Here is an 11,398-nt window from a genome sequence, read left to right on the forward strand (position 1 = left end):
ACTCTTTCACTACTAGCTGGGTACGAATCACATCTAGCTATAAATCAAATGCAACTTGTCTCTAGAATTTAGCAGGGAAGTATTTACCATCAGGAAGTATTGCTTCTAAGTCTCACCAAATGTGTTGTAATTTGTAAATGCCCACATTTGGGCTTTCTGTTATTGCTCCTTAGGCTTGTATAAAAGCAACACTATGCAGCAGGAGTGTGATTGGCATCTCTAAGTCGCATACAAGGTGTGATCCAGCTGTTGCACGTGGAGGGGAAAGGTTCTTTATTTAACTGAACTAGTCAGACCCATTATGAGCTAGGTGCACCTCTGCACCCTTCTCACTGTACCCAGCACAGACGCAAAGCCTTGTGTGTTTATCTCCCGGGGGTGGAATCGCCTAGTTCTCTTCATTTCAGCCAGACCCTTGGCTTTGGCAACCTGTAAATAAGCTATAGTTACCTGAACAGATGTGACAGGGTTTGGATGCCTGCAGTTCCTCTATTCAGGGGCTGCGAACCCCCCCCCCCCCCCCCCCCAACCCCTTAAAACAAGCTGCTGTTTAGCCGTAACAATACAAATAAGGCATAAAGATGAGGGTTTTTTTGCAATGAAAAGGCCTACATACATCTCTTACCTCCAGTCTAGCCACACCCTTTGTATAGACTCTGGTGGGTCCAGACCTTCATCCTGAGTTAGCCCTTACCGTCCCTCTTTCTGAAAATCCAGCCCCAAATCCTACTGTACCCCCAAATTTTTGAGCCTGGTTAAACTGGTTTGTGATGCAGTTGTGGTCAAGGAGGGCAGCATGTCTTATTAGTCCCTGGTGTTTGGTGAGAAGCTATTATCTGAGTTATTGCTCTTCCTGCCTGCTTGCATGCACACAGACCCTTATTGAATTGACTTGTTAGATGCATACTTTAAACACATTTACAACGATCAGGCATATAGTGCTCATAAATTATTACAGGGGAGCTCCAAATCTGTCTCACTCGGCTTGTATAGTGATGGAAAATATCTCAAGAAAAACTGAATCTTAAATAGCAACTTCCTGTCTTTTTAGGCAGATGTCACTGTATAAATTTCACTTGTGAGGATTCAGAAAGAGCCTGTTTAAGTTAAATTTTTGGTTAATCTCTGCTGGCAATGCAAAATAAGTTTTGTCTCCCTAGCATTTTGTCTCATTCTCAAGAGGCCAGAAATTTTATTAAGGAAGCTGTACTGCAAAGTGATTAAGGCAGGAAAGTGTTTGCAGCTTTCTTTTAAACCCTGAAAGAAAAACATAAGTGATAATGATGAACTGAAAATAACTTCCTATGTGTGAATGAGCAGCGAGAACTATCTAAGCATTATATCCTGGCCAAAAGTAACACCCAGTCGTTGAATTGTTGATGAGACCTGAACTGTGTTCCTCTGCTGTCATAGAAAACTATCTCCAAATCCTTGAAAAAAAATTCTTTAAATAAGAATGCTACTTTAGTTTATGGGATCTAAGTAATCTCGTGTACACAAAATGAGTAAGAATAAGACTAAAGTGTGGTAAGAAGGGGAATTTGAGCTTTTTTAGACCTTCAGTGATAGCGGTCTGCTTTTTAGCATTTTAGCCTAGTATTCTAACGTCTCACTCTTAGGAGCTGAGTGTTTTGGGTTTGCATAGATGAACGGAAAAAAGAAAAGAAAAAAAGCCTTTACATAATCACTGTGGGCGAGTGGCTCTTTCCCGAAGATCATGTTCATTGGTTTTATAGAATAGCTACAGTTATAGGACTTCATTATTTTGGGGGGGGCCAAGACCTCTTTGATGCAGGTGAGAGGATTGGGCCAGGAAGCCAGTTACAAGCGTCCTACAAGCTTCAGTGCCATCGTAGATCGGAGCGGGAGCAGCCTACGGACTTTTGTAGCCAGCCAGTTGGCAGTCATCACCAAGAAAAACTTCCCGAGCCTGGGACTGCCAGTGCACAGCTGTGCTCGGCCAACACTGCCTGTAGCTGTGGCAGAAGACAAAGTGGCCAGGAGCTGATAACACCTGTTATGATTATCGCCCCCTCCCTCTCTCCTCCCAGTCCTTCACTTGCTATTCAGTGAACAGCACAAAGGGACTGAGTGGTAGGAATCTGATTTATAATTCTTGTCCAGTATTACGTTTTCTCTGTCAGGCCACATACATTATATTAATCCTTTCCATGGTCATTTTCTTGTTTCATTCTGAAGCTCTTGGAGAAATATACAAAAATGTAAATGATAAAACGTCATTTTCTTTCACATGCTTTTAGGGTAAGACCCGCCAGGTGAGGTGCGTGTCGTATTATACATGTTAGTGTAAATGGCGCACTAATTGGCACAGGCTCGTATTCTGAGGCCAAGGACCAGAGAGGGAGTGCATGTGAGCAGACCCTCAAGAAGTCAGTGGGACTCCAGGCAAATATCAGTGTGCACTTCGGGGTCCTGTCGCAGGACCTGACTTTGTTTGTGGGGGGCTGGATGCCAGAACGTTGATTCTGTAACTTGAACACAATATAAACTGCATTTCTTCTTTTTCCAGATTACTCGTTGACTAGCGCAGACCTGTCTGCCCTGCAGGGATTTAACTCCCCAGGAATGCTGTCTTTAGGACAGGTATCTGCCTGGCAGCAACACCATCTAGGGCAGGCAGCCCTCAGCTCTCTGGTGTAAGTAGATGCGTGGTGTTAACTTGCACTGCTCAACTGGGAGCTACAGCCACTTGGTTTACAATTGAATGACCCTGGGCTTGGCCTCATTCAGTATCTCGCCTTCTCAGTCTCTCCGTCCGTGCCCCCGTACGGGCATTCTTCCCAAGTTCTCAGTCAGCACATTTGGTTGCAGTACTATTATTATGAAAGACGGGGACGTTGTCTTCCAGTTTGTCTGTCTAGCACATAATTTGTTTTTCTAAGTACTAATGCTTGGCAAGCAACAGTCACTCTGGACGCATCTTATTACTAAGAACTTGAAAGCTTTAAACACATTTGGGGAGTTAAGCATTTGTTTGTCTTGATTCCTTTAAACACAATTAAAATATAGAACTGTAGAGTTGGATACAAAAGGGCCCAGCACCAACAGGATGAGTGCAACCAAAGCAGTATCTACCTCACACTGCTAAGGTTACCTCAGTCTCATCAGTTCTGCTTCGTCTCAGGCGCACAGAACAAAGTTTATGATAGTCGTAGAGTGATTCTGTAGCCATGACAGTCCAGGAATTGCATGAGAAGGAGGTATCTTTCTATTGGATCAACTGCGTAGTTAGGATAAAGAAGAGAGTTTGCTTCACACATCCTCCCAGGTAGTTCAGGATGTTGGGATACATTTTTCAACTTTGTCTTACTTGTAGCATTTGGTGCGAACTGTATTTACTTCTGTGTTAAGTATGTATCCGTTGAGAGAGTATGGGCTACAAAATCTCACAAAAATTAAATGCATGCATGAATTGTTCTCTTCTTTGTTTGAATTCTCCCAGTGCCGGAGGCCAGCTATCTCAGGGTTCAAATCTGTCCATTAACACCAACCAAAACATCAACATCAAGTCCGAACCGATTTCACCTCCCCGGGACCGCATGACTCCATCTGGGTTCCCGCAGCAGCAACAGCAGCAGCAACAGCAGCAGCAATCACGGCAGGAAATGGGTCGCTCCCCTGTTGACAGTCTCAGTAGCTCCAGCAGCTCTTACGATGGCAGCGATCGGGAAGACCCGAGAAATGATTTCCATTCACCTGTTGGGCTGGGAAGGCCGCCAAATTCAGAAGATAGAGAGAGCCCATCAGTGAAACGGATGAGAATGGATGCCTGGGTGACATAAGCACTCAGTGTGGTCACTCCTCTTTTGTGTTATCATAATGAACTGTCCTGACATATCTAAATTTATAAATAAGGACATGAAATAAGTATGTTTATATGTATATACATACGTGCATATATATATCGTCACATGCATATATATGTGCGAGTGTGTGTAGCATACACAGAATCAGCAGGCACTTACTACGAACTCCTTGTATAGCTGCAGATGTCCCATGGTAAAAATATAACAAAACAATCCTATAGGCATTGGGCTAGTCTGGCACTTACCTGGACTTGTTGTTTTAATAATATAACCTGTTTTGCAAAGAAACATTGTACCCATATATAATCCTACCACACTAGATTGCAGAAACCAAGAGGGCTCGCCTGTAGTAATGTCCCTATGTGTTTTATTAAAGCCGTATGGTTATTTGTAGTTAAGAAACAATGCTTTGTAGCAGCAGAGCAGTAGAAAAGCAGGAAAAAGAAAGCAATACTGTACATAAAAATGACCTTTATATTACCCAACCCGGCATGGGTCTCTATTGCAGAGGGTGCATGGAGAAGGGCTGATGCTATAAAAACCTGTTTTGCACGTGCAAAAAAAAATGTATTGGGTCAAAGAAGTGATTTTTAATGACTAGAAGTGAAAGAGAGAGAGAGACACAAAGAGGTCGCATGAAATATTCAGAAAATATTAGCCTAGAAAATAGAGCATTAACAAAATAAAAAAGTAATATATTAAGTTATAATTGGAATATGTTTGAAAAGTTTCTTTACGTTCCTACCTTTGAAAAATATAGAAAGAAACGGATTTTAGCTCATGTATATTTTATATTAAAGAAAACAATACCCTTATGAATTGAAGACTATATATAAAAGTTATATACAGTACTTTTGAACACATTCTGCTATGAATTATTTATATAAGCCAAAGCTGTATGTTGTAGCTTTTTTGTAGAGTATAGTTTTATCTTGTTATTTTGACTTTCTAGTTTTTGCTTTCAGAAGAGGAAAAGAAAAACTTGCAGGCGGAACCTTGGGGGAAAAATAAGCCATGAACACTTATTATTCTATATGTAAATTAAAATTTGAGCCAAACTCTTTGTGTATATAGCATCTTAAATATATTATCACCTTTGGTGTAAGTACCTATGTATTGTACGTTCACCAGATTAAAAAGTATATTTTTGTGGATTGACGCCAACTTGAAAAAGGCGAGGTCCTTATTAAGTAGAGTATTCACTGTTTAATATTTACTATTTTGTTAAATATACTGTACTTTCTTTGGATTTTAATTATTATTAATATTATTATCCAGATTTTTCAGAGGGTGTATAAAGGGGTTGTCCCCCTCACTGGTGGTGAATGTGTGCCGTTCAATTGTAATCTCTGTGCTGTATGGTTAAGCTTCATTATACATTTTATATATATGTATATAAATAGCAAAGTGGCAAAAAAAAAAAAAATCCGGTGTTAAGTTCATCATGCATAAATATTAAAAATCTGTTACAACACATTTTAAGGCATTATTTTAAAACTGCCTCTTCTGAGAGAAAAAACAGTGGAAAAACTTGACCTAATTACTCATGTTAGGGAAATCACACACATCAGATGAGCACAAAAGGTTTTGCAAGTGGTAAGTGGTTTGGGAACAAAATAGTTCTTTGGAAATAAATCCTCTCTTCTCTCCTTCCCCTGTTCAAGAAAGGGATCGATGAATCCAGAGGCCCAGTGTGTCATGTAATTGCTTAGTATCTAAAGCCCCATCTGGAGTACCCTGCAAGTAACTTTTTGCCACAGTGGGACACTTGCCTGAGCAACACTACTGGGACGTTAACCGCACTGTCATCTCTCGTCGTTATTAGGCTGCCTGCAGATTGCAAAACAAAAAAGAAGCTAAAACTGTATCTGTACAGACAACACCTTGAAGGGTCCAAGAACCTGACACAACTGACTTCTCTTTAGTGAGTGTGCTTAGCTCACATTTTCGATTAAAGATCTAATGGATGCCTTTGGGCCCGTGCTGTTGCTTGCTGCTTTTTGTGCATGCAAAATATCCCTCTTCCCTAGGAACCAAATTAAAATGTGGATTTTGAAGAAATACAAACATTACTGCTCGCAGCTTTAATGACGGGGGGAAATGAAGAGGCGGCTGTGTTGCACACAACTCCCTGATATTTATTAAAGAACGTTTTCCTTGGATATTTAACACCTTTCTTCTTAGAAAGGGAATTTTCTGGCCAGTCATTCAGTAGCCACTTTAACCCAGAAACGTGGGAAGGACATCCATATGAGAAACCATTTCTCTCTCATGTGCTTGTATCATGAATAATCAAAGAAGAAACGTACCACAGATGGCTTCTAAGACACCGATGGTGTTGCCACTGTTACTTCCAGGGATAGAAAATTAAAGCAAATGGTTGGGGCAAAATTGAGTCCCCCTTTCAAATTAACGTATTTAGTAAATTAAATCAAGGGAACGGTTATTGGCTCAAACAAGCCTACAAAAGAAACCATCACACTTTTCACCTGGCAACAATTTCCAAAGTCACTCAATTCACTTACCACTTCTCAGGACCTTTAATGCTTTGAAAAGCTATGTGATTTTTTTTTCATTATTTATGCACATATATGAACTTTGCTGTACATTGGAGTGGGAGTTTTGCATTCACATTTACTGTCTATTTTCTTGTGTGCCTTACGAGATGGCTTTGCTGACTGTATCTCAATAGTCTTTATTTCTATGCAGGTTTATAAACAGCGCCATTATGTTTTCTAAAACAATGTTACATAAGGTTTGGAGTTTGTATTTAAGTCGCGCCAACTGACTAATTTCAATTTGTTCAATTCTTAGGAACTGAGGATCAGACTGTTAACCTGTAGCCCATATAATCCTGGAAAGGACTCCATTAGATAAGCCTTTGTGCAAACATCCCATATGTCTGCGGAAGAACCTCACACCAATAATAAAAGGGGAACTCTGATTTTTAATAACACTAATAGTGTAACTTTGAAACATTACTTTTTTAGGAGATGTAAAACTGTTTTGTAGAAAAGAAAAAGACATAGCACAGGAGAACATTTCAGCAATTGAAAAAAAAAAACAGGATTTTTTTATTCAATGAGCATAAGACACACGGATCAAAGTTGCAGATGTATCAAATCTAATATGACTTTGTTGGATGTAAATTGATTTGAGAGAGTTTGATCGGCCAAGATGACAAATCACTGCTCTGGCTTTGAGGTCTAATGAGTAGCATTTAAGAAAAAAAACAATCAGGTTTGTCAGAGAAAAATGCTTTAGCATTTCCTTTTGCTGTAAAGGACACTAATGTATGAAAAACTTTTCTAAGTTATTGCGCGCACAAGAAATATATAGTAAATAAGGAACATAATAACTCCTAGCAATTGATCGTGGGAAGAAGTTAAATTTAGAATGTGAAAGAAAGACTTACAAATGTAAACCTTTACTTCTTGGTAGAAACTTTCCTCACTTTGCTGTGCAAGAGAACACTGCTTTGCTATATTTAAAATGGCTTTTTTAAAAGAGATTTATGTATTTGGTAAATGTTTGTAGTCAACAGTTCACACAAGAAGCTGTTCACGGTTTAACGACGATAAGCCGTTTGGCGGCACAAGCTGGACTTTGTTGCCATCCTTGAGACGAATCTTTTAAGAAAAAACTAAGTTAATCTCAATTTTTTTCCCTGAATGTGTTGTTTTTTCTTCATTATACAATAAATATTCTAGTGAACTTTTTATCGAATGGTTAAGAAAATGCTAGAGGTTGTTGTAAAATATTTGTATCCTGCATTCACTAAAGTAAAGATACTGGCTTTTACTGTGTACTCCGGACTCTGCATAATGTTTTCCCAGTCCACGTCTCTTCCTCCCTAGCGGCAGTCCCTGCAGCTTGACTCTGTGGCGCCCCCACGAATAGACTCAGAAATCCGTTCCGGTGAAACTAGTTCGATAGCTGATGTGTAGAAAAGGACATTGCTCTTTCCTCCTGCGCCCCGCGCTAGGAATGCATCGCTAGCTGCGTGTACGAACACTTGGAACATATGACTACTGCTACGATTGGACACATGCCAAGCCAAGCCAAGCCTGGGTGAATGAATTCTTACTAATTTAAATAATAATTTGTAATCGTGATGTAGCTTCAGTTCCATCCACAATGCTCTTTCCATTGCACTCGTGGAGCAGGGTGGCTCGAGAATGCTGGGATACTGGTGAAGCCGAAAGATGGCTGATGCACGTGGGAAGCAGCGAGTAAAAGTCACTCTCGCAAAGTGCTGGAAGTAAGAAGCAGCCATTGGATACACGCCTCGGGTGCTGCTCGGAAAAGGCTTGGCGGCTGCTGCCGACTCCCAGGTCTCCCAAGCAGTGGCCTTGCTCTCAGCTCTGGCCTCGATCACGTCTGCAGTTAGTGTACAAATCGCCTTGGATAATACTGCACAATCTAGCCTCATCTGCAGGCCTGCCTTCCACCCTGATTCCCCTTCTTGTGCCCCTGCTTTCTAGGAGAGGGTCTCCAAATGCTCCAGGCTTTTTCCTGTTGGGAGCTTCTCCCTGGCACCTCCAGCCCCCAGGCCTGTTCCTCCTACACCCCCTGCCCACACGCAGAGTGCTGCAAAGCTGGAATCCTGTTGCAAGAGGGGCTCCCACATGTCCCTGCCTGTGCCTGGCTGGAAGGATGGCTGCTTGGCAAGGCGTGCACTAGCTGTCACTAACTGTTCAGCTAGTGAAGCCAAAGACACCCCTTTGCTGAACAGCCCCAGCACAAACTCAGTCTGTTCTTGGGTGTGAATAGCCCATGTGGAGCCCTATTGCTTCCCCAGTGGCCTAAGAGATGCATTTCTTGGAGCCCTCCCCATTGCACTAACTGACCCTTGGAGCCCTCCCCATTGCACTAACCCTTCTGAGCTTGCTCTTTTTCCTGGTGTTACTTTTGTGGTAGCTCAAGTTCAAGGCTGTGTGCTGGGCATTTCTGAATGCCATGGAGGACTGGCGTGCTCGTTGAGGCCTGACGGCTAAAAATATTCCCAGGGCAGCAACAGAGGCTTAAAAATCGCATCTCTCGCGTCCCAGCTGGCTCTTGCAAGTAACTAGTTCAAGGCTTGGTAAAGTTTTTAAAGCCTGGCAGTCTTACTGTGGTGAAGCAGGCCTGTCTGAACAGCTGTAGCTATAGGGAAGGCTGGGGCATCCTGGGAAAGGCAGGTAGTGCACACAAGAGGCACCCAGTAGTAGCATTGAACTAGTGATGTCCACTGGGCCTGTTGCACCAACCATGCCAACATCCAGCTCCTAAACAAGGTTTAAGTCCTGGGGCAAATTTTTAAGGCCTAGGTCAGCAACACTGGCTTCCCTTTGGAAGGCCCAGAGGCAAGCTCCTTGCGCTTGGCTATAGTGCTGTAGAAACAGTCCCCTACCGCGCTCTTTCTGGGATGCCCTGGCAGTGCACGCCAGGGCTCGGAGGGCTTGTAAACACTGAAGACCTACATCCCGGGACAGCTTCTTTTTGTTTCTGCGTGTGGGTGCGTTTGGGGAAACATGAGCACTAGTTCAGGCTGTCCAGCAGTCGCCCAGCCAAATACGGGGAGGGGGGCACCTACCTACTGTGTTGTGCTGGTGGTTGGCGATTTGTGCGTAACTTACAGCACCAACACAGAGGAGCGAAGCACTCAGCTGACTGCTACTGTGATAGAGCCCTTTTGCCTGCGGTGCTTTGGCCAAGTGCATCTCTGATGTAACATTTCAGGCCTGGATCTGAAATCACGCCGTGCTCCCTGCCTGCTGGGTGGCACCGAAGCTGCTATTCCCTCCTCCAAGCGTGCTCAGTTCGACAGGCTAGCAGCGTTTCCACTGGATCTAGTTTCAAGGCATGGTGATTTAAAATGGGCAGCCATCAGTGGGGGGGGGGGGTGTACCTTCACAAATGGTCAGGCTAAATAAAGAGTAGAGCAGGGGCGGGCAAAATGCTGTCTGTGGGCTGGATGCAGTCTGCCAGCCCATTCTATCCAGCCCGTGGGGCCCCTAAAAAATTTAGAAAATGAATATTTATCTGCCCCTGGCTGCCTGTCATGCGGCCCATGATGGCTTGCCAAAACTCAGTAAGTGACCCTCCGCCCAACATAATTGCCTGCCCCTGGAGTAGAGGCACCAGCGCGCTGCTTTGGGGGGGGAGTGGGGATAGGAGGGGGAAACTGTCTGGTTCCTGGCTCCTCCACGATGCTTTAGCCCTAGTCCTAGTGAAGGAGCCAGGATGGGGCTGGCAGGTAACGCAGCACCTATGTGGGTCCCACCTTCTCCAGCCACATGCACGGAGCTCGTGAGCACAAACCCGTGTGGTCTGCTCCGCCTCGGTTAGCACATGGGGTGGATGCATCCCCTAGACAGGCTCAGTACTGAAAGCCTGTGGGATGACTGGTGGGCAGGATATATTGCTATGCCTTTGGTGAATTCATGATGCTACTTTCTTGTCTGCAGGTCGCTTGAGACCCTGTGACACAGCAGGGCTCTGCATGGTCATGCCCCAGGACCAGCCTGTGCAGGTACATAAACACTTGCTGCAGCCACTGCAGTAGCTGCACTGGAGCTGTGCCCTACCGAGTTAGTGGCGGCTGGAGGTGGGGGTTTGGCTTGGAGGGCTAGGTGTTGGAAAACACCAAGTTAACGAGTGAGCGTGCTGGGGCTAAGCAGTCAGGGCACTTCCCAGGCAGACATGGTTCAGTGCCCTGTCTGCAGCTTCAGGATCAGGCCAACAGCAAATGCCAGGCATGTCTGATGGCTGCAGAGGTGCAGTGGCTGCTAAACAATATCATAGCGACTCATGGTTACTGTAAGAGCCGTGATCCCAGCAGTGCAGCGTGTTGGCTGAGGCTTATGGACATGCTTTGCTTAATGACTGGGGACTATCAATGCTGCCTGCCTGCAAGAAATGCCCAGGACCATTCCGACGCTGTGCCTATTGCTGTTTAACTTGTGGACCAGCCAGCGAATGTGGGCAGCCGCGCTGCCTCGCCACAGCAGGCTGAGCCCATGCAACGGGCAGGTTGCTGTCTCCAGCGCTGCACTGGAAAGCCCAGAAGCAGCCAGGCTGCCTGCAAAGCTGGAGCCTAAGCCAGCAAATGTCACACGCCTTTCCCAGCATAGCGCCCCGGGGTTCAAGCTGAGGCCTCCTTAGCTTGAACGGACACTTGGGTTTGCTTTGTGCAAGAAGGCAGCAGCAACCAAGAGCCGAGGGCAGGCAGGGACGTGGCTGAACCACGGGGGCTGTAGCTTTCTCAGTCTCGGGCATCTCACCCATGGCCACTTGCAGCTGGTTCAGTCGCATCTTCAGACGAGAGGCTGGAGGGGCTTGGGCTTATGGTAAAGGAGTAGATTTAACCATGCACATAGGTGGGCAATTGCAACCCAAAGCCATTTTGATGTAGGAGCAGCTTGTGTTAAGGCTTCAGTTTTCAGCTTAATTCTGGCTTTAGTCGTTTCTGTTTCAAAATGTGCTGTCACGCTGACGCTGACCTGGGATGACATGGGCCTTTCTTTCCCTGGGAAGGCTGAGAAAAGCCCAGGCTTTAGGGCTTAAGCTGTCAGCAGCTGGGAATGAGG

The 11,398-nt window shown here is 44.5% G+C and overlaps 1 protein-coding gene across 18 annotated transcripts in view; it reads left to right on the forward strand.

Annotated features, from left to right (window-relative positions):
- The window catches only part of MEF2A (myocyte enhancer factor 2A), a 164,534-nt gene extending 156,899 nt beyond the window's left edge, over positions 1-7,635 (forward strand). For 17 of the 18 annotated variants that reach the window (XM_025199538.1, XM_025199534.1, XM_006020060.3 and 14 more), the window contains 2 exons: positions 2,531-2,657; positions 3,464-7,635. In XM_025199538.1, coding sequence (XP_025055323.1) covers positions 2,531-2,657; positions 3,464-3,803 — 467 coding nt within the window. In that variant the 3' untranslated portion in view covers positions 3,804-7,635. Of the gene's footprint in view, positions 1-2,261; positions 2,407-2,530; positions 2,658-3,463 lie in introns of those variants that run through there. The other variant, XM_025199549.1, reaches the window with a different exon arrangement.
- Positions 7,636-11,398: the final 3,763 nt, after the last annotated feature.

The sequence above is a fragment of the Alligator sinensis genome, unplaced genomic scaffold (genome assembly GCF_000455745.1).
Source record: "Alligator sinensis unplaced genomic scaffold, ASM45574v1 scaffold210_2, whole genome shotgun sequence".
NCBI lineage: Eukaryota > Metazoa > Chordata > Crocodylia > Alligatoridae > Alligator > Alligator sinensis.